Consider the following 22,778-nt stretch of genomic DNA (forward strand, 5'->3'; position numbering starts at 1 on the left):
GATAGGGGCAAATTGTATTTTGTCCAAAAACTAGTTTGAATAATTGGTGCTCATTAAGAGGGGGTTCAAGTATTAGTTCTTTTTAAAAAGTGTAGTTAATTTGAAAAAGTGTCTAAATGCAAAAATATGCAATAATTGTGATTGTGTAAATTCACATGATAAATTATTTGTAAGTTAAATGTATTAAATCAATACTCACTGGACAACCATTAGAAAAATCTTTAAAATTTAATGCAAATTGAATAATAAAATGAAGGTATTCCAAGTTTAGATCAGCTATACACAAAAAGATTTTCAAGAAAAGAGAGATGGCATTAAGCCAGTACGGTAGGATAGCCTAATGAGTTTATGGTTGGAGTACCTATAAACAAGATTTCTTACCAAAATGATTGCTTTGAGACTGTCAAGTTCGAGTGTAAAGCCTGTCGACTTTTCCCCCTGAATTTCAAGCAAGATATCCACCAAATCTGAGCCTTTTCCCTCTATAATATCATCAGTGTTTGCCTTTCCATTTTTCCTATCTTTGTGCTCCTTAATGACACCTTCCAGAAATTCATCAAGTTGCTTAACAACTTTTTCCACTCTATCATCCAAATCATTAAGACGTCTCACCCATCCAAGCCATGGAACAAAATCCCCTATATCAATAGTACCTAACAACTCAGCAAATTCCTTCATGATTTGCATACTTTTGCTTCCATCTTCCCTATCACTGTACTTCCTCCCCAAGGCCACCCTACAAATCACATCATTTGTCAGTGTCATAAGAAGATCACTCAAGTTTATGGCCGATAAAGGCGGCGAAGAAGCCGACAAACTTCTAATCTTTTCAACCATAAGTGAAGTCTCTTCCTCTCTTACATATCGAAATGACTGAACCCGCTTATGACTTAGAAGCTGGAGCACACAAATACTTCTCACTTGCCTCCAATACTCACCGTAAGGTGAGGCTGCGATATCCTTGCTGCCATATAGAAGTCTATCACTCATGCTTGTTTTAGGCCTGTTAGCAAAGACTAAATCATGGGTTCTCATGATTTCACAAGCTGCATCAGCTGAAGAGGCAATAACCACCGGCTTGCTGCCAAAATGAACCAGCATGAGGGAACCATATTTTCTTGATAATGATTGAAGTTTGCGGTGAGGATATAGCCCGAGTTGGAAAAGATTTCCAACAACTGGAAACTTTGATGGAGAAGGTGGCAGCCTTTGTTGGGGTTTAGAAGAAGCATAGAACCATATAAAAAGGGTTAGAAGTAGCAAAGCCACGGGAAGAAGAGAGGAAAATGTAAGATCCAGAATAAACGCCATTACATGCTTCTCGAAAATTGGAGAAAGGGCCAAATCAAAAAAGCAGAAATTTGTTGTTGCTGCTACAATTGGCTATATATATGCCTACTTGATTAAGTCGAAAAGGATCACCAGAATTCTGCTTCTGTTCTGATGATCCTTGAAATTTCAGTTTGTGACGGTAGCAAATGCATCCTCAGTAAATGAATCAAAGCCACACATTGGAAACAATATCTATAGGGCCTGGCCGATTATTTTGACTTTAGTGGCTGTACTGGCAGAACAAATTTTGGATGATAAGTCCTACTCGTAAGCAAATTCCAAAAATTGGATTGGACTTATATTCGCACCATCATACATGTTGAAATTGATTAAGCACTTGGCATTTGAGATATTAGTTTAGACATTTTACATCTAAAGATTAGGGCAAATTACACTTTATCCCCTGTAATTTAGTATTTTTTTACATAACCCCTTTATAGTTTCAAAAACTATACATAATCCTCTCATAATTTGTATTAAAGTGTCAAAGTGGCGAAAATGATTATTCGTAACGGAATCACCTAAAATGCCAAAAATATCCTTATCTAAACTTGAAAATTATTTATTAACCAAAGGGGGTTATGTGTATATTTTGAAAATCATAAGGGGTTATATGGTAAAGTATTAAATCATAAAGGGGTTATATGGTAAATTGTAAAATCATACGGGTTTAGTGTGTCTTGTATTTATAAGGGTAATTTCAACATTTTTAAAAGTTTCGTTACGAATGACTATTTCTGTCACTTTGACACTTTAATTCAAATTATGAGGGAGTTATGTATAGCTTTTGAAACTATGAGAGGATTATGTAGAAAATATTAAATCACAGGGGATAAAGTGTAATTTGCCCTAAAGATTACATGACGTGTCACTTTTCTAGCATAATTTACTAGTTCACAAAAAGTTTTGGGGAAAAAAAAAAGATCTCGTGCAATCTTAAAATTCCCATTCAATCTCCAAAATCATGTCAACAGAAATCTCACAGTGATTAAAGCTAATACTAAACAGAAATCTTTGTTCGGAAGTTAACAAAGACTTTGGGGGATGTAACTTTAGTATGCAAATGCGAAATATACTATGAATGAATATGATTACCAACATAACTTCTGGAGTCCAGAAGAAGCATAGGATTTTTGAAGAGGTCAAGCATAGGATTAAAACCAAACGAAGAATTGAAGAGTGCAAATTAAAATATCCAAAATTAATGGGATTTTGCTTCTTGCAATTAGTGTTACACGATTCTTCAGTGCCATTGATTTGAAAGATCAGCAATAAAACTGAAAAGGTTGTTGATAGGCTTTTAGATTGTGGTTATGTTCCATATGTCTTTCGGAAGATGGCAAAGGTTATATTATTGATTTGCTTTCATCCAATTCCACACACCTAGTATCATTTATGATCTTGAAATTAGCAGCAAAAATAACAAAAAAAAAGGGGAAAGGTTTATTTCCCTCTCGAATATTAATGATATCAATGTCACTGTAAAGCTTAACTAATACGATTAAAATTAATGACAATTATTTGTTCATTAAGCAATATTGCTTAGTGCCTTAGTTGTCTTTTGATTTTCTTATTAAGTAATAAGAACGCAAACCAACCTGCTAATGAACCATGAATTCACGAGCAACTTGATATTAAAGTGATAGACCATAAAAATAGGGAGTGTAGGCAACACTAATATCATCACCCAACCACATAGCTACCATCTCAATGTTACATATTTCGGGGAGAATTTCCAAGAGCTACATGCAGGCTAAATATAACAGGCAAGACAATTTACATAAGTTCTCAACTTGATCTTGTAAACCTTGCCCTAGGACATGCTAAACTTCTCTGTGCCAGGAGAGAAACTAAGGAGAATATGGAGTGGCAAGAACAAGTATAGGAAGTTTTCTATGCACATCGATGCCACCAGCTTCAGTCATGTCCATGTCCTCTGGTTTTCCGCCATCAGGCAAGGCAAAGTCAAATTTGTGCAGTAATTTTGCTAATGCAAGTTCATTGATAGCCATGGCAAAGGTCTTACCGGGGCATCCCCTTCAGCCGGCACCAAATGGGATCAACTCAAACCTCGAAAATCTATACCAACATTCAGAAATCTCTCTGGCTGAAATTCCTCGGGCTTCTCCCAAAGCAAAGGGTCTCTTCCAATTGCCGCCCATGCGTTGACGATTACTCGTGTTCGAATCGGTATACCATACCCCATTACTTTGATGTCTCGAGGAACTAGAAATGGAACTGGGAAATGAAGCCGCAGAGTTTCCTTAATTACTAGCTTTAAACACTGCATTTTGTCAAAATCATCCTCAGTTATCTCTGATTTTCCTTGGCCTACAGCTCTGACCTCATTTTGCAATTTCTCCATGACCTTGGGGTCTCTTAGAAGCTCTACCATCACCCATTCCATGACTGTATGAGTGGTATCCGTTCCAGCTGCAAACATGTCCTAATCATGCAAAGTAGAAGCCAATTGTGAATAAGTTGATGTAAAGCGCAGTTTTATATATTATATGCCTTAAAGAGTGGTGACTCTTGCCATGATCACGTGGGATCCTTAATCCAATGTTGTACTCATATGTGAATAATTATATATTATAAATTATCAAATAAGGTTAAATTCAATTAAAATAATCAATTATGATTTGGATTTTAATATATCTAATAGGATGTAAGCCTTTAATGTGTAGAAATTTAAAGGTAATTTCTATTTCTGTGATGGGTTGAAATAGAAATCTAAAAAAAACAGAAAAGTTATCTATAAATAGGGTTATAATCTCTGGGTCACACGTATTTTTATTTGTTGTATTTTTAGTACCACAAAATAGCTCTTTCCTGATATCCCATCTTTAGGAAAGATATCAAAAAGAAATTAAAGAGCTCTCTCAAGGGATTAGCGAATACTTGTTGACCTAGAAGACCATTTCAAAATCTCTAAGGATTCAAGTGGCAGTTAGTCAACATGAATCAAGGTACACTTCCGCAATTTTACTGTTAATTTATTTCTTAAAAATTACCATAAAGGTTTTGGACTTAATAGGTGATGGTTTTCATCAAAAGTTAATGACAGGTGTCGAGCCTGTGCAATAATAATTACCTGCTCGAAGAATATATAATTTTTGTGTATAGCGGTGAGCAGGGTCGAATCCACAGAGACTATGGGAGAATTTGTTTCTTTTAGAGTACGGAGAGCTGGGAATTTTTATAAAATCAAGAATAATTAAACAACTCAAACAGAGATAAAAATCAATAAATAACCAATTAATAAAAAAATTCACGAAAGCAAGCCGAAATTAAATCGATGGTAGACAATCTCTAGTCAAAGATACAACCTCGCAGACACAGTCCATTTATCCGATCATTGATGCAAAGATGGTTTGCTCAATTCATTAACAGGTTAGTTATAGTCGCCAACAAACTTTGACGACCAACTTTTCCTTAGTTTATGGACGACCAAGGTACGACCATTAATCACCCCTAACCAAAAAATAACCCTAAATACGATCGTAGAGTTCAAGTTTTCAATTGCCTTAAGAATTAGAAAACCTTAACCCTAATCAATAACACACTAAGAGGTTATTTAAATTAGATTGTGTATTCCCCTAACATGTGTAAACGCTAGTTACCACTAATATTAATCGACTAAACAATTATAGATTTAGTGATTAATTTGGCATTAGATTATTAGGTTACTTTGAATATCAGGCCCTAGACATTTAGTTAATGAAATAATCTCTAGAAATTCAAGTAGAGAATGCACAAATATCAATAAATGGGAGAAACGAGATGAGATTAGTTCGATCTCACAGATATTCAGAACGGCGTCGTTGAGTTGATCTCCGACTAGATTAGGAATTTAGCCATGCCTCATAGAGAAATTTTCACGTGAATTAGTAGAATTCATGAACATCCAATCTTGTTCCTTAAACAATGTAATATGTTTCATGCAAAAAGAGTAAAGGAACAAGAAGGAATTATCTACTGTCTTGCGGCCTCCAAAAAGGACGAAAAGAGAATGTCCCTAATCTAAACAATGACTAGTCTTTATTCTCGTCTGTCTCCTCGTCGAATAAGGAAAAGAAAAAAAAAAAGATAAAGCAACTCCCCAATGTTCATCGTTTCTTGTTTCCTAATGCTAGTAAACTACTAGTCACGAAAGGAAAGGAATTGGTTTAGCACATCTTGGAGCCGGATTTGCAAAGATTCTCGAAGCTTCCTACGTGCAGCTTGTTATTAAGAAAGTCTCCCTTTTTAGCATTTTTCTGCTCCGCCTCCTGTAATTAGGTTCAAATACCAAATATAAGTATAATTCAATAATTAAAACAATATTTGGTGAGGGTAAAAAGGGAAATTAATCATAAATTTAATAACAAATTACGCCCTATCAGTTAATATAAACAACCACCATCAAGTGGTATCAGAGCAGGATATGATTGATTATTAGAAAATAATTTGGTATTAATAATTCATAGTTTTCAAGTTATTTTTAATTAGAATTATTTTTGTTTTGATTGTGCGGTGGTTGACAATCTTGAATTGTGGTTTTAATGTATTTGTTTGCTTATATTTTCGGTAAATTTGCACTGTCCAATTCATTGCTTTTGGTTGCATATAAATCCATGGGTTTGTCGAAATCAATAAGCATGATGCACAATATTTGTGGTTTTAAGTACAGATATTTGCTTTGTTTGTTATGATTAGTTGGTACATGGCTCAAATGCGCATGGTTCCAGGATCACGCGTGCTTATCTTGTTGGATTGTTGAATTTTGTGAACCTCTTGATATATTGGCACAAGTCATAATATGTGGAACCCACATACTTTTCATGATATAATTAAATTAACTTGATTTCTGATTTCGGGAAGTTGTTCGTTTTTTCCCTATTTCAACAGAAAGCCTTGCGGCTTGTTTTGTTAGTTTATTCATTCAAGAGTTTTGATTAACATAATATTTAGTAGGGCCCGCATGATATGTAACTTATTAATATGTTAAGAAAATTAGGGTTTCTCTAATTTGTGTGAACCCTAATAAAGTTAAACAACACATTTAAGCCTTTGAAAAAAAAAGTCCATAAGATTGGTTCACTAAGTATATAGTCTTATAAGCAAGATAAGAAAGAAAGAAAGAAAAAGGGGTTTCCGTGCATCGAACATATGAGAACAACGAGGACTGGTTTTTTTTTTTTTTGCTTTTTTTTAACATACGTGCATCATCGAACTAAAGAATTTCAGACAAAACTACAATTTAAAATTTATAACTTTGGGAAAGTGAAAAAGGGAGAGAAGCTAAAACAAATTTATTTGAGTTTTTTTTTTATATCTTGATTAGCCATTTGTTTTATTGAATCTTGCCCGATTCCCGTCACAAATGAAAAATATGATTAAACAACAATTGCACTGTAATCAAAATAATAGTACGACCCAATACTAAAGAATGGAAATTAACATATAAAATGAATCCATATATCCATAATCCAAAATGAATTTGGCAAATAGAGAAAACAAAAATAAAACCACAATTTTAGGGTAAAAAAAAGGAAAATAATTAATTCTTCCGCATTTCAGCTACAGGGCCATAATTTGGCGACCGAAAAACAAAGGGAAACCAATGAAACAACACTATTGGTTCAAAAAGTAAACACCACGGATCGTAAGCTAATAACTGTTTTTCGGCCTAGGTAATTGACAAGAGCCACAGGGCTCCACACGCGTCTCAGCCCATCACATGAATGTGATAGACTCCCAAATCCAAGAAGTTTGCTTGTTTCCAAGCCTGTATCTCTACAGTACATAGCCCCGGGGCTTGGAGATTGGAGAATTTATATATATATATAGTTACTTCCAAATCTAAGTATACTTGCACATGACATCAAGTAAACATAAAACGGTGGAAATGTGAGAACTTTCATCCCAATGCAAAATGTGGTCTCTCACTCCTTATTACGAGTCACCAGCGTGAACTTCCACTAGAAATAAGACCGCAAAAATAAAAAAGAAAGCATACGAATTCAAAGCCATTAACAAAGATATGGAGTGGCAATAGCATGTAGAGGATGTTTTCTGTGAACTGTGATACCAGATGCTTCAGTCATGTCCAAATCCTCTGGCTTCGTCCCATCAGGCAATGCAAAATTAAATTTGTTGACCAATTTTGCCAATGCAAGTTCAGCAACGGATATGGCAAAGTTGATACCCGGGCAAACCCTTCGTCCGGAACCAAAAGGAATTAACTCAAAGTTAAAACCTCGAAAATCTATATTGGAATTCAGAAACCTCTCAGGTTGAAATTCCTCAGGGTTCTCCCACAGAATGGGGTCTCTTGCAATTGCACTAGCATTCACCAACACTAGTGTGCCTGCTGCTATATCACACCCCATTATTTTGATGTCTCGAGTTGATTCTCGAGGAACCAGTAATGGAACAGGAACATGACATCGTAGAGTTTCTTTAATCACTGCTTTTAAGTATCTCATCTTCTCCAAATCATCTTGAGTTATTTCTGGTTTTCCCTGGGTCAGTTCTCTTACCTCAGCCTGCAATTTCTGCAAGGTTATAGGTTTCTTTAGAAGTTCTGACATTGCCCATTCCATAACTGAATGTGTTGTGTCAGTTCCAGCGCCAAACACGTCCTGCATGACGGAATGAAGGAAAGTGTTGCTTTAGAACATGCATAGATGCGCCTTTTTTTTTAATCTAAATTTCCAATTTCAAAAAAAATTGGCACGTTTGCACCCAAGCAATAAATTTGTATCATACCTTTCCAAGGAAAAAGAAAAATGAAGACAAATTAACAATATTCATACTATCGCAATAAGCGTTTAATTACCACATACAAGACGAAACATTATGTTTAGGTACATGTAAATTTAAAAGTTACATAAAGTTTAAGTGCATAAAGTTCGGTTAACCAAAGCAACCATTGAGGTGTTTTTTTTTTTTTTTAACATTTTTTACAAGAGAAGGTATTCAAATGCAATGGATGAATTTTCTTTTAATCTGATAACAAGGGAAGGTATTCAAATATAAGGGACGAAAATGAGTTTGATTACATACATTCATAGTAATTTTGATATAAATTAAATATATTATAGAGTGTATATATTCAGAGTTGTGTGGTAATTTTAGAATTTTTATTGTGAGTCAACCCTTTTGTATGTTTATTTAATATCCTTACCCCTTGTTTGCAGTTTTGTCCAAAATAAAAAGATCTTTCTACCCAAAATGGCAGTGACAAATATTTATCATTATTCATTCTTCAATATTTAGTGTGATCAATATTTTGTTGTCAGAAAAGAATACAATTAATACGTATTTGACTTAATTATCCTAGATATGTTTATGACTTTTAGTTTTTGTTCTAGTACGTTAATCTTTTGTTTACATTTTTTTTATATGAAATTCAAAAAAAATTCTACACAACTATTCAAAAGTCAAAGAATAAAGTATCTCAAAACATTTGTTTGCTTGTAAAAAAGAAAATTTTATTTTACATACAAGAAAATTTTTATGCATTCAATTATTTATTAAGCTCACAAATGTCTTAAGATATGGTGATACAGTGAAAAGATTTATAAGGATAAATTTGATATCCTACTATATTAGGCATTCTAAGATGAAATTGGAAACAACTTTCCTTAAATTTTTTTGAGGAATAGAATTTGAGGAAAAGGTTGGAATAAACATTTCAAGGGGAAGGGACTTCCCCTTTAAATGATTTATTCCAGACTTAGTATGTAATGAATAAGTTATAAAGGCTTTTTCCGAGTCTATTCCTACCTACCAAACATAGTGTTAAAGTATGGAATGGAATCGATGTTTCCAAACTATTACTAGACTGAACTAGCTAGACTGATTGATTGAACCAAGAACCAACTCTATCACAAGATTCTATGTTAAAGCAAGAAAAAAAAAATAAACAATGAGTCAAACTCGAACATAAACTGATCAAACCGGACAAACCTGGTAAAACTCCAACAATTGAATAGGCTAGCCACTAGAAATTTTTTCCCTTTATATAATTTGGTATTATTCAAATTTTCTAATTATAACTAAAATAAGAAAACATTTAATTGAACTAGTGGTTGAACCGTGAAGGCATGAACCAAAAGCTCTCTGGTTCATTCATCCATCCGAGTTTAATAATATTGAATTCAGTAAACCTTACAAACCAAATAGATTTTGATCTTGCACATCGGAGTAAAGTAGAAGAATGCCATTTAATAAGTTGTCATTCAACTAAACTAAAAACATTTTTTTGTTAAAAATAAAAATAAAAAAACTAAACTAAAAACATTTGTATGATAGTACCAAACAAAATCTAAACCTTCCAGCCTAGTGCAAGTCACTACCTTCAAAACTAGTACTAGATAATTTATTAGCAGTAAACATAATTCTTTTCAGAGTTGAAACTAATTATAAATTCTCATAGTGCGATGTAATTAAAGAGATGGAGAGAGATCCAATTTACCAGGATGATAGCTTTCATATCATCACGGCCGAGAGCAAAGCCGATAGTGCTTTCCTTATTAACCTCGATCAGAATGTCCACCAAGTCTAGGCATCTTGTCTCAACGGAATGGTCATTTTCAGCCTCACCTTTCCTCTTATTTATGTGCTCTTCTATTACACCCTCAAGAAATTCATCAATCAGTTTAACAGATTTCTCCACTTTCAAGTCCAAACCATTGAAACGATTAACCCATGCAAGCCAAGGAATGTAGTCTCCTACATCAAAAACACCAATTAACTCAACAAAAACCCTCAAATTTTCCATAATTTTCCTCCCTTTTTCTTCCTCACTATACTTCCTCCCCAGGGCAACCCTACAAATTATATCATTTGTGAGAGTTACAAATATTTCAGTTAAGTTTACAGGTGAAGAAGAACACGTCTGACTGATCTTTTCGATCATGAGTGAAGTCTCTTCTTCTCTAACATGCTGATATGACTGAACCCTTTTGTTACTCAAAAGATGCAGCACACAAATGCTTTTGGCTTGTCTCCAATACTCACCATACGGTGTAAATACTACGTCCTTACTTCCGTAGAATAGTCTATCTTTAACGCTCGATTTAGGCCTGTTTGAAAAAACCAGATCATGGGTTTTCATGATCTGGCTAGCTGCATCAGCGGAAGAGGCTACCAGCACTGGCTTGCTTCCAAAATGAAGTAGCATGAGTGGGCCATATTTTCTTGACAATGATTGGAGGGATCTGTGCGGAAGCAAGCCAAGCTGGTGAATATTTCCAATTATTGGGAGCTTTGGTGGAGATGGTGGTAGCTTTTTTTGGGGTTTAGAAGCAGCATAGAACCATTTCAAAAGGGCTAGAAGGAATACAACTGAGCAAACTGAGAAAAATAAAAGATCAAAAGAGAACGCCATGGTGTATATGATCTTATGTTTGCCTATTAAATTATGATCTTATGCTGCCACGCACGTCTTATCAAATTATGTAGCAAAATTTCAACGGTTAGGCACAAAAATAGGTAACTCCGTCTAGGTTGCCACAATCAATTATGGCTATCATTTTGTGTCTTTGAAGAAAATTTGACACGCAATTTTCGTATTTTCAAGTTTGAACTAATGTTTGCCAATCCTAAGACTTACAAGTCTTGCAAAGTTGGGAGGCAAAGGTTGCCAAACTTGCCACTTAAATGTAGCTGTCACTTTCGGGTGGCTTTCTTCGACGGGGTTTCCCGTCGACTCTCCCTCCCCTTAGATTAAATTAAAGTAGGTTATACGATTGTTATCGTCGCAATAAAAAAAGAAGAAGTTTGAACTAATGTTTAATAGTATAAATGCACCATATGCTTGTGACTTGTGAGTTTGAATTTTCTTTCGGAATTTTGAGGAACTAATATTTGAAAATTTTATTAATTAACTTTTTCTACCAAGGCACGATATTCTTCAACTCTAGAAATATTCGAATATAAAGTATTACCTCATTTGACAAAAAAAAAAAAAAAAAAAAGAGTATAAAGTATTACCTCATGAAATGTATTACCATGAGCTGATTAAACTGTAATTGGTTTATGTTCATAATACTGGCTTCTGTAGGTGAGTGTGATGGGACCATCACAGATCAAACCACGTGATTTGAAGATTATGAGTTTTATCTATAGTAAATTTGACAATTGCTACGCCTTTCAAAAACTAATAATCAAAAGATTTTGCTTTACTTGGTTTTATTTGTTATACAATAAAATTTCTGCTCCAAAACGCTATATATAGCATTTGAAGCTATGCTAAGATGGAATAGCCCCATGACACTCTCTCTGCACTCTTAATATCATAGAGTAATCAAATCATCAAACCATTCATAGTTTGCATAATAGCCCCCAAGAAACAGGAAAAAAAAAGGTTTTGCTGATAAAAGTAGTTCCTTGACGCAATTATGCACTGCAACATCTTATCAAATGAAAGAAGTACAGTTTTCCAAAATCAATCATAGGGAATTTGAACTGTTATTCCTTCGAAACGAGGGATTTAATTACAATTTTCTGTTGTTACAAATTTTCAACTGTTAGATACAGAAAGCATCCTCCTCTCTGATGTTCCCAAATTGATGCAAATTCTACATCCAACTCAGAGCTATCCTGCAGCTGAACTGTTGGATAGGCATAATAAGAGATAACTCAGTATACAAACCTTTTTTAATTATTGATCAGTAGCTTAAATACAATTTGCCAACACTAGATATTTGCTGTCTGGTTATTTGGAGAATAGATCAGTATAAGGTCCACATTTATACTTGAAAAGATAGGTAAAGAAGGCCTCTAACTAGAATGTGGAATAGCTACTGCAAATACAGGATTTTTTCTGTGGTTGGTGAGACCAGTGGCTTCAGACATGTACAAATCGTGTGGTTTAGCTCCATCAGTCCATGCAAAATCAAACTTGTATACCAATTTTGCCAATGCAAGCTCGTTGACAGCCACAACAAAGGTAGTACCAGGGCAACCCCTGCTTCCAGCTCCAAATGGAATTAACTCAGAGTTAAAACCTCTCTGGCTGAAATTCTGCAGGCTGAATCCAAGCAATGGATCTCGTGCAATTGCCCAAGCATTTACCATTACTGCTGCACCTGCTGGTATATCATACCCCATTATCCTAACGTGTTTAGTTGATTCTCGACGAACGAAATAATGAGATTGAAGTATGAAGTCGTAAAGTCTCCTTGAACACTGCTTTCAAGTACTCCATTTTGTCTAAATCATCTTCACTGATTTCTGATTTCCTTCAGTTATTTGTCTTACCTCAGTTTGCAATTTCTCCAGGATTTTGGGGTGCCTCAGAAGTTCAGTCATTGGCCACTCCATATTGCATCAGTCCTGCACCAAACACGTCCTAATCATGGGATTTGCAAAAGAAAAAGGAAATGCTGTTTTATTGAAAAAAATGACATTCAAAGTGGAAAAAAAATGACATTCAAAGTTGAAGAAAATGACATTCAAACACATCTTTTCTATTTCAAAGTTGACGTGGAATTATATGATTGTTTATCTGAAAGTTAACGTTGAATTGTATACCATAACAAAACAAAACTAATAGGGTAGCATAATAATTTGTTCTCTTTTTTTGATACTCTGTGATTGATTTTATCTCCTACCCTGCAATTAAAAAAATCTAAAAAGTGTGTTAGATCACCTCTTTAGTTTAGATGAGCTCGTCTTCCATCTAACTCCTTATACAACCCTTTTAGATCCCCCCTCTCTCCTAGAATAGGGTAGTATAAATGTAGCTAATTGACAAAAAAAAATTCTAATTACGCAAAACAAAATGTTTAACTCCAGGTACAAGTAGAATATAATTTTAGTCTTCTACAAAATACTGTTTATTACTAAAGCTCTGTATGGATTAGATATTTTTAGACCTGATTTTCATAAATTTTACTATAACAGTATATATGAAAAAATTGTTACTACAGTTTTTTATTGGAGTGTTTTTAGAATTTTAAATATTATTGTTGGGATATTTTTAAAAATAAAAATCCCCCCCCCACCTCCAACCCTGCCCTCCTCCTCTCTTCTCTCTCACTCTTTCTCCCTTTCCTTCCTCCCCTCTCCCTTAACTTCTTCGAAATTAGGAAATGGAAGAAAGCCAAATTTTATTTTTCTTTTTTTAAGTGCTATAATTGGCTATTTGCCTAATCTTGAAGAAGCATAGGAAGAGTAAGACCAAGATAAGGAGAATAGACAATGAAAAATCCAAAATGAACAAATTAGCAATGCAGATGCAAAGGTCCTTGATTAGCCTCTTGTGGTTATGGTTGTGTTTAAATAACAAATCCATGCGTGTGGCTTGACTCTTGAATATTTCAAACACATATTAATGTACAAAAGTATTTTTTTTTTGAGGAGAAACAAAAGAGTAAGGTGTCTTTGTCAATAATAAATCTTGAAGATTACCATCGGAATTGAACCCAATCAAAGTTTTACTTACACATATATATTCCTTGTTCAAATTATGTTTGGTTCAATAATGGAATTACTTCATACACGTGAACACAGCAGTATAAATATGTAGTCATCGATTAATAATGGAGAATTACTTAAAGGTTGGTCTATGTGATGGTGGATAATAAGAATTGAACACGACAATAGAGAAGGAAAATAAACTGAACAAAGAAGAAAAAAAAATAAAAGACAAGAAATTACAATTAATGGGAATTTGGCACCGATTTTTGTTATTTTATTTTCCCAAGTAATTAAAAAGATAAAATTACTAGATAAAATAAAATAACTATAGGATGGGATAAGGGTTCCTAATAAACTGAAACTCTTACCCAAGCCACACATTGGAAACAATATCTATAAAGCCTGGCCGACTGTTTTGACTTTAGTAGCTGTAGTGAAAGAACAAATTTTGGATGATAAGTCCTACTCATAAGCAAATTCCAAAAATTGGATTGGACTTATATTCATACATGTTGAAATTGATTTATGATCTTGAAATTAGCAGCAAAAATAACAAAAAAAAGGGAAAGGCTTATTTCCCTCTCCAATATTAATAATATCAAGGTCACTGTAAAGCTTAACTAATACGATCAAAATTAATGACAATTATTTGTTCATTAAGCAATATTGCTTAGTGCCTTACTTGTCTTTTGATTTTCTTATTAAGCAATAAGAATTTTCAGGGAGAATTTCCAAGAGCTACATGCAGGCTAAATATAACAGGCAAGACAATTTACATAAGTTCTCAACTTGATCTTGTAAACCTTGCCCTAGGACATGCTAAACTTCTCTGTGCCAGGAGAGAAACTAAGGAGAATATGGAGTGGCAACAACAAGTATAGCAAGTTTTCTATGCACATCGATGCCACCAGCTTCAGTCATGTCCATGTCCTCTGGTTTTCCTCCATCAGGCAAGGCAAGGTCAAATTTGTGCAGTAATTTTGCTAATGCAAGTTTATTGATAGCCATGGCAAAGGTCTTACCCGGGCATCCCCTTCGGCCGGCACCAAATGGGATCAACTCAAAGTCCAAACCTCAAAAATCTATACCAACATTCAGAAATCTCTCTGGCTGAAATTCCTCTGGCTTCTCCCAAAGCAAAGGGTCTCTTCCAATTGCCCATGCATTGGCGATTACTCATGTTCGAATCGATATATCGTACCCCATTACTTTGATGTCTCGAGTTGATTCTCGAGGAACTAGTGATGGAACTGGGGAATGAGGCCGCAGAGTTTCGTTAATCACTAGCTTTAGATATTGCATTTTGTCAAAATCATCCTCAGTTATCTCTGATTTTCCTTGGCCTAAATCATTTGTAAGTGTTACGAATAACTCAGTCAAGTTCACAACTGAAGAAGAGCAGTTTTGTCTAGTATGTTCAATCATAAGTCTCTTCTTCTCGAACATGTCGATAGCTTTGAACCCTTTTGCTACTTAGAAGTTGAAGCACACAAACACTTCTTACTTGTCTCCAATACTCACCATAAGGTGTAAATGCCACGTCCTTGGAACCATAGATGAGTCTAGCATCAATGCCTGATTTTGGCCTGTTCGAAAAGACCAAATCATGGTTTTTCATGATTTCACGAGCTGCATCAACTGAAGAGGCCGCCCAAATGAAGCAGCATTAAGGGACCATACTTTTTTTATAACGTTTGGAGTGAGCGGTTGGGAAGCAAGCCAAGTTGGTGAAAATTCCCAATTACTGGGAGCTTTGGTGGAGATGGTGGTAAGTTTTTTGGGGATTTTGAAGAAGCATGGAAGAACCATCTGTAGAGGAAGAGAGTGAAGAAAACAAGGGGAAGAAAAGAGAAAGTGTAGGATGCAAAAGAAACACCATATTGCCTTCTTGATGCCTGAAGTGAATAAAGTGAGAAACTTAAAAAGTGATCAGTTGTAGTGTTCGCAGGATGATCCTACTTATAGAACTTCACTTTGTTCGTTGTGTTTTCCCAAAAAAATTGCACACTGAAAGGCTCTAATCTCTGAATTGTATTCTATTTATGGATTAAGAAAATGAACTAGAAGTTTTTAATCCTTTTTTTTTTGTAGATAATTGCGCAATAAAATAGGCTCTAGTTTTTTATTTTTTTCGTGTGCTGACTTTTTTTCTTCACAACCGGTCAGAAAACGAGTTACAAAGCGATATTCATACGAGCCTTAGCCTGGGCCGCCTGGCTGATGAATGATAGATCAATCTATTCTTCCTGTTTTAGTATCTTCATATGCAATTAGAAGGTGATAGTTTTATGGCAGGAATCTTTTAGAGATGTGTAATATTTGTGATTTCGATTAAGATAGCCTACATAGAAAGGCCAATAAATAGGTTTGCACAACTGGATTTATTCTATCAATGTTTGACAAAGATGATAAAATAAGGTAGGGCAAAATACACTTTACTCTCTGTGGTTTAGCATTTTTCACATAATCCCCCTATAGTTTAAAAAATTATATATAATCCTCTTACGATTTGGATTAAGATGTCAAAATGACGGAATTTACATTCCATAACAGAGTCAACTAAAATATCAAAAGCACTTCTATGTAAAGTTGAAAATTATTTATTAACCACGGGGGTTATATATATATTTTGAAAATCATAAGGGTGTTCTATAGTGAAACACTAAATCATAAGGAGGTTATATAGTGAAATATAAAATCATACGGGATTAGAGTGTCATGTATATTATGTTTATATATTTTGATCATTTCAGCCATTTTAGTTTTTAAACAACGGTAATTTTGATATTTTCATGGGTTCCGTTACAAATGATCATTTTTATCACTTTGACACTTTAATTCAAACTATGAGAAAGTTAAATAATAACCTTTAAAACTATAGGCAAGTTATGTGAAAAATCGCTAAACCACAATGGAGTAAAGTTTATTTTGCCCACTAAGATATTTGAGCATAAGTATTTGGTGGTTTAATTTCATGGATTTTTTAATGGGCATCCTTATTGCTACACTTAAATTACTCTTAATTTATCATGTGAATGCACACACTATCCTCGTTTACACATATCAACTCACCCTATTTAACTTTAATTTTTTTCTAAAAATTAACACATGAGCTCCACCTTAACAAGTGCCCATTAGATAGATCTACTTTCATTTGTCAATAGCTAAGATTAATTAAGTATTGTAAGGGTTTCATTAATTGGTGTCCAATAGGTACTCGCTAAGAGAGTTCAAGTGCAATAAATATATTATGTATTTTCATATACTAAGTTTGGTAGAAATGAAATGTATTAATGAGTGTCTAATGAACACCGCTAGAAAAATCCAATGGTCATATGTGTGCAAAAATTGTTATACATTAAGCACACTCTAGCATAAACATGTACACAGTTAATGTATATTTTCTATGATAACCTGAAAAATCTGAGATTTGACATATTAAAAATATTCCAGTCATGAAACTAGTGCCTCAACAGGAGTGGACGTGTAAATCATCATATTTTGGTAAAGCCAACCATCTTTAAATCCCACACACCAGGAGTTTATAAACAGCCCACATGCATCAAGGGGCGCCCTTCAAAGCTTTTGGGTGCTCCAAGGCTGCTGTCTAGGAATATTGTTATGCTTTGAAGGGAAAATTGTTATGCTTTGAAATGGGAGAGTTTTGATCAAGCAAAATTAGTGGGTATACAAGATACTGGAGTTTATTGAGAAATTCACGCAAACCCTTGAGGCTTAGAAAACTCCAACTTCCATTGCTTTGATATCAATTTCTAATCATCGAGTAATTCTATGTTTTGGCTGAACATTGCAGCATTGTTGCAAGTTGCACCGGAGGATCTTCAAGTTATTCAAAGTTGATCGAAATCCAGAGTAAAAGGTTTGGTGTTCCAAGTATTAACTTGCAAAACCATTTTTTTTTTTTTTTTAAAAAAAGACTTTTTGGGATGTAATGTTTCTGAGAGATAAAAAATTGGAAATATGAAAAAATGATTAGAGACATATTTAAGAAACATCCAAAAAGAATTAGTCAAAAAATAGATGTCCAGACTGAAAATTAGATTACAATAGACAAATATGTTATGTTTACTCCATTTCTACATTATTGGGTTTATCGGAGAATCTTAAAGTACACCAATGTCTAGCGTCTGTAATTGATGAAACGTTGGAACTCACATTGCCATCTTTAGGAGTTTTGTAATATATATATATATATAGTAATAATTTGATGTTTGTGAAATAAAAAGGTGATTGAAAAATGTGTTCACAAAAAATGTAAAAATTTTCTGTAAAAAACTACAAAATAAACATTGGCATGCTTGCAATTTGCACCCAAAAATTATCAATTGATTCAACATTAATCGATGATTATCAAGCAAAACTTGAAGCTCATAGGAGAGAGGATCAAGATTGTTAGAATATGTTCTTATTTGTGATTTTTTTTTTTTACTTGCACTATAAACATATTTTTCAAATACTATTTTATCTTTTTAACCACATTTATATTTCACATATATTATATCACAAAAAAAAGGTTCTACAATATTATTTCAAATAATCCACTATCCAAACACAATTTCCCCGTACGGGAAAACAATTGTACTACCACTTCGTAGTTCATACAAGTAACGATGGCCGGGACAAGGCCCAAAAACCATTCAGCATGTTTGTTACCCAGCCCAATATACAGATCCCAGATTCAACCCAACCTTGTCAACACCCTAACTCAACCAGGATTAGATTCGACCCTCACCCACTAACTCTAGTTAACTCAACTCCCAGCCCAAAGCGAATAATTCAATCGCGCAACAGCGAAGAATCCCATAAACCAAACCCACCAACTAAAAGAACGACGTCTCAGAGACGTACACGTGGACGGCAAGATTTCATCTCAACCGACAATGCTCATCCTCTTTAGCTTTCTGTGGCGTAGGGTTAGCCCTTCCTCAACCAACCCCCAGTTATCATTCTCTCCCTGTCTCTCTCTCTCTCCCTCTCTCCCTCTCTCCCCTGTTGTTGAAACTTTCTCTCTCTAGATTTCTTCAAACTCTCTCTCTCGGAATAGTTTTGCATAGTTTTTTCGATTTTTTTTTCCAGAGTCTGATTCTTGTAGTGATGGAGATGGAGCGCATGACGGAATTTCCCCACACCCACATGGATCGGAGGCCGAGGAAACGGCAGCGTTTGGGTTGGGATGTTATGCCTCAAGCTCCAGTTACGATTCATCCTCAGGTGGCTCCTAAGGTATGGGATTTGTTCTGATTTGCTAAAGATCTGTTCTTTTTTGGGTTTTTCCTTTTTCTTGATTTTGTTTTGATAGATCTGGTTAAGTTTATTAGGTTTTTTCTGATCAGGTATGCAAAAGGTTTAATTTTGATGTGTAGATTAATTGACCTAGGGTTTCGTGAGATCTATAATTTTTGATACGGTGTTTTTTGTAGTAAAAATTTACAACTTTTTGATTTTTTTGGTTCAATTAGATTCTTTGTTTAAATTTTTCGTCCTTTTTGATGTGCAAATTGAGTCGATCCAATCTTTTCAACATGCTTTTTGTTTTCCAGATTTTGAACGGGTTTCCCTTTAAATTTCGCTTAAAAAAACTGGCTTTAAGAACTTTTTTAATTTTAAACCGAGTATGTGTGGGAATTGTTCTATGGGGATTCAATTGAATGTTTTGACTGATTTAGCTGCTATTTTTTATTACTCTGTTGAGTTATTTTTATCCCAAATCTGCATAAAATGGGAACGAGAAGGGTAAAATTATGCTTTGTTTGGTGAGATTTGTTATCTTAGTACTTGATGTTTGAGAGTTGACATATTTTCTGTCTTCTGTTTGTGTTGTTTCAGGTTGTATGGTATTTTTATTTGATTATTTAATCATGTTGTTCACCTAAACTCATTGACAATTTAGTTTGTTGGAAGGATAGGAGGTGTACCGAGGTAATCAAAATTAATTTTGTTATTAAATAAAAATGTGAATGGGTGCCTGTGTGTAGGCTCAGCTAGGGTTGTTTTGTGGACAAGAAGTTGGAAATGTGACAAGCTATGCATCTTCAAGGGCAACCCCAGACCATACTAGTTCCCTGTTTGTTAAGGGTGTGGCTGGAACTGGTTCTCCCCCATGGCGAGGAGATGACAAAGATGGGCATTATTTGTTTGAGCTTGGAGAAAATTTAACTTCGCGCTGTAACTACTTTTACCATCATCCAGAAAATTATGTTTATAGTTTTGTTCTCATGTTTGAATGACGTGGTGAATTTTTGCTTATTAGATTTAGTGTAACAAGTAGCTGTATAGTTCTGTTGGTTGGGATTTCAAATTTTGCATGTCTTTCATTTTATTTTGAATGTTTTGGACGTAGGGGAAATATTTCTGTTCTTCAATAACATTGAGGTTCTTGATCTTTAGATAAGTATAGCTTGTATTTTTTCACTTCTTTAGTGTACTACTCTTCTGACTTAAGATGTTCTGTTTTTTATTTCTGATTGTTGCTGCAGATAAAATTCACAGCAAGATGGGCGAAGGTACTTAGTGCATTGTGCTGTCTGTTGGTATTCCTTCCTACATGTCTATACATTTGATCTGTACTCATATCTGCGGGCTTTATTCAGGCACATTTGGCCAGGTCCTAGAATGCTGGGATAGAGAAAGGATGGAAATGGTTGCCGTTAAAATTGTGCGTGGCATTAAGAAGTATCGGGAAGCTGCCATGATTGAAGTTGAAGTCCTCCAACAACTTGGTAAACATGATAAAGGGGGGAATCGGTGAGTATCAATGTGCTTTTGTCACTCATCTCGTTTAATTGTTGATGCCATTTTAGGCTCTTGTGTAATGTGTTGGTTGTTGAGCTGGTTTATCTCTTGCAGTTGTGTGCAAATACGGAACTGGTTTGACTATCGTAACCATATCTGTATTGTAAGTATATAGTGTGATTGATTTGGTGGATTAATTTCCCCAACTTAACAATATTTCGGGGGTTAAGATTGTGGATGAACTTAAATGGTTTTAACAGGTCTTTGAGAAGCTTGGACCAAGCTTATACGATTTTCTTCGGAAAAACAATTACCGGTCATTTCCCATTGATCTTGTCCGAGAGATTGGCAGACAACTATTGGAATGTGTAGCATGTGTGTAGTAATTACTTGTTCTAGATTTTCTTTATTTATTGCAGCACATGATTTTTCACAAAGCATGATAGTTTCTTATTGTGTTATATGTATAGGCATCTTAAGTATTTACATCCCTTGTTTATTGTACAGAATTGCAGACAGTCTATGTCTGCAATCTGTCCATCATTGCCTTTAACTTTATTTTTGGCTTCAAAATTTGCAGTTATGCATGATCTGCACCTTATCCACACTGATTTAAAGCCCGAGAATATTCTTCTTACCTCCCCAGAGTACATTAAAGTTCCTGATTACAGGGTAATGATTTAGGTGTTCCCTTCTTGTGGTTGGAATGTTTGCATGGGCTTGTGCTTGAGCTAGCATTTTTCTAATACAAAACACTGTATATGACCTTGTTTTATTAGTTTGTGTGATCTTGCTTTCTACTTTTTGTGTGTTCTCTGTCTTTGGCAGTTTTAACCTATTGGATCATTAATCTTTGCAGGCTTCTGCAAGGTCACCAAAAGACAATTCATATTATAAGAGAATTCCAAAATCAAGTGCCATCAAGGTGATTGATTTTGGCAGCACAACTTATGATCGTCAAGATCAGTCGTACATTGTGTCAACTCGTCATTACCGTGCCCCAGAAGTCATTCTAGGTAAATGGAACTTTTTAATAGTCATAGGCGTGCTAGTGTGTGTGTCGCTCTCACACTCTGCAGTAATACTCATATGGGTACCTGTAATGCTGAATTATGCAGGGCTTGGATGGAGTTATCCTTGTGATGTATGGAGTGTTGGGTGCATATTGGTTGAGTTATGTTCGGTATGATTCTTTGCTAGCTCCTGGATTATGATGTTTTCTCATCCGCAATGCATTTGTATGTATATTCTACCTGAATCAGCCCTGATCGACATTATTTGATAATGTGCAGGGAGAAGCTCTTTTCCAAACACATGAGAATTTGGAACACCTTGCAATGATGGAGAGGGTACTTGGTCCTCTGCCCCAACATATGCTGAAGAAATCAGAGTGAGTGTTGTTTATTAGCCCACTTGTAATATCTGGTGCTGTAAGTTTTCAAGGGCCTAATCTGTTCACCTTGTTTAATCTAGCCGTCATGCTGAAAAATATGTTAGAAGGGGTCGACTTGACTGGCCTGAGGGAGCAACCTCCCGTGATAGTATTAAAGCTGTTAATAAGTTGCCTCGGCTTCAGGTTTGTGTATTATCTAGAATTTTCTAAGCTTCTCAGCTTAAGGATTATTTTAGTGGTGGAATAGTTTTTGCTCCTGATTTTGAATGTGAATGAAATATCCTTCCACTTCCAGAATTTAATTATGCAACATGTGGACCATTCGGCTGGGGATTTGATACATCTTCTACAAGGTCTTCTCAAGTATGAGCCGATGGAGAGGCTAACAGCACGTGAGGCCTTGAGGAATCCGTTTTTCACCAGGGATTATCTCAGGAGATCCTGACGATTTCAATGGAGTAAGATTGTGCCAGGGAAGGAAATGCAATGCATGCTGCTGTTTGTAAACCATGGAAAGTTTATTCGTGCTGGTTCTCTATTAGCTACTTCTAGTTTGAATGAAAGATAACAGCTGTTATCTATTCTACACTCCAATATCAGCAATGGAAGCAGCAGCAGTTTGTGCATATCGTTGGTAAAGATGCTGCAGAGGCAGTTGCTGTGACATCCAATTTTGGCTTCTGAAATCTGAAATTGTTCTCATTTAGATTTTTAGTTATGGGAATACTAACACTGACTGATGAAGTTGTGATATGAAGCGAGGGTTTGGATTGTCAGCTTTGTACAAAGTGCTTACTTTTGACTTTCAGATTAATTTACATAGTGTGACCCTCGTGATTATTTCTAGGTTTAATGGAAATGTCTTCTTTATTTTGTCATGGCTTTT

General features: G+C 34.9%; 4 protein-coding genes and 1 pseudogene across 8 annotated transcripts in view; 1 reads left to right on the forward strand and 4 right to left on the reverse strand.

Annotated features, from left to right (window-relative positions):
• Positions 1-1,506, reverse strand: part of LOC113741773 (norfluorocurarine oxidase) — a 3,522-nt gene extending 2,016 nt beyond the window's left edge. The window contains exon 1 of the mRNA XM_027269395.2: positions 382-1,506. Within this exon, the coding sequence (XP_027125196.1) occupies positions 382-1,311 (930 nt within the window). The 5' untranslated portion in view covers positions 1,312-1,506. The remainder of the gene's footprint in view (positions 1-381) is intronic.
• A 1,676-nt stretch (positions 1,507-3,182) lies between these two features.
• LOC113740723 (norfluorocurarine oxidase-like) lies at positions 3,183-3,775 on the reverse strand. The gene is made up of 2 exons (XM_027268252.1): positions 3,403-3,775; positions 3,183-3,319 (listed from the first exon to the last, which is right to left on the reverse strand). The coding sequence occupies exons 1-2, from the start codon at positions 3,773-3,775 to the stop codon at positions 3,183-3,185; spliced, it is 510 nt and encodes a 169-aa protein (XP_027124053.1).
• Positions 3,776-6,848: 3,073 nt separating this feature from the next.
• On the reverse strand, positions 6,849-10,793 carry LOC113742029 (norfluorocurarine oxidase-like). The gene is made up of 2 exons (XM_027269711.2): positions 9,797-10,793; positions 6,849-7,958 (listed from the first exon to the last, which is right to left on the reverse strand). Exons 1-2 carry the CDS (start codon positions 10,709-10,711, stop codon positions 7,347-7,349), a joined length of 1,527 nt encoding a protein of 508 aa, XP_027125512.2. The 5' UTR covers positions 10,712-10,793; the 3' UTR covers positions 6,849-7,346.
• A 3,652-nt stretch (positions 10,794-14,445) lies between these two features.
• Positions 14,446-15,812, reverse strand: LOC140005714 (norfluorocurarine oxidase-like; annotated as a pseudogene).
• A 2,886-nt stretch (positions 15,813-18,698) lies between these two features.
• Positions 18,699-22,770, forward strand: LOC113742699 (serine/threonine-protein kinase AFC2). Of its 5 annotated transcripts, XM_027270611.2 has the most exons (12): positions 18,700-18,990; positions 19,743-19,932; positions 20,244-20,270; positions 20,358-20,511; positions 20,614-20,662; positions 20,760-20,874; positions 21,080-21,171; positions 21,359-21,515; positions 21,618-21,682; positions 21,792-21,889; positions 21,973-22,075; positions 22,188-22,770. In XM_027270611.2, the coding sequence occupies exons 1-12, from the start codon at positions 18,862-18,864 to the stop codon at positions 22,335-22,337; spliced, it is 1,329 nt and encodes a 442-aa protein (XP_027126412.1). In that variant the 5' UTR covers positions 18,700-18,861; the 3' UTR covers positions 22,338-22,770. The 5 variants fall into 5 exon arrangements, with proteins under 5 accessions (XP_027126414.1, XP_027126412.1, XP_027126415.1 ...); XM_027270612.2 differs by lacking the exon at positions 19,743-19,932 and having other exon boundaries at positions 18,868-18,990; XM_027270613.2 differs by lacking the exons at positions 20,614-20,662; positions 20,760-20,874 and having other exon boundaries at positions 18,699-18,990.
• Positions 22,771-22,778: the final 8 nt, after the last annotated feature.

The sequence above is a fragment of the Coffea arabica genome, chromosome 4e (genome assembly GCF_036785885.1).
Source record: "Coffea arabica cultivar ET-39 chromosome 4e, Coffea Arabica ET-39 HiFi, whole genome shotgun sequence".
Lineage (NCBI taxonomy): Eukaryota > Viridiplantae > Streptophyta > Magnoliopsida > Gentianales > Rubiaceae > Coffea > Coffea arabica.

Excerpts from the sequence above, each read along its gene's own strand:
- LOC113742699 (XM_027270611.2), top strand. The coding sequence starts at position 18,862 with ATGGAGATGGAGCGCATGACGGAATTTCCCCACACCCACATGGATCGG. Across the intron at positions 20,663-20,759 it reads ATCGTAACCATATCTGTATT|GTCTTTGAGAAGCTTGGACC; the intron begins GTAAGTATATAG and ends TGGTTTTAACAG. Across the intron at positions 21,890-21,972 it reads CATATGCTGAAGAAATCAGA|CCGTCATGCTGAAAAATATG; the intron begins GTGAGTGTTGTT and ends TGTTTAATCTAG.
- LOC113740723 (XM_027268252.1), bottom strand. The coding sequence starts at position 3,775 with ATGTTTGCAGCTGGAACGGATACCACTCATACAGTCATGGAATGGGTG. Across the intron at positions 3,320-3,402 it reads TGTTGGTATAGATTTTCGAG|CAAAATTACTGCACAAATTT; the intron begins GTTTGAGTTGAT and ends AACTTGCATTAG.
- LOC113742029 (XM_027269711.2), bottom strand. The coding sequence starts at position 10,711 with ATGGCGTTCTCTTTTGATCTTTTATTTTTCTCAGTTTGCTCAGTTGTA. Across the intron at positions 7,959-9,796 it reads ATATGAAAGCTATCATCCTG|GACGTGTTTGGCGCTGGAAC; the intron begins GTAAATTGGATC and ends TCCGTCATGCAG.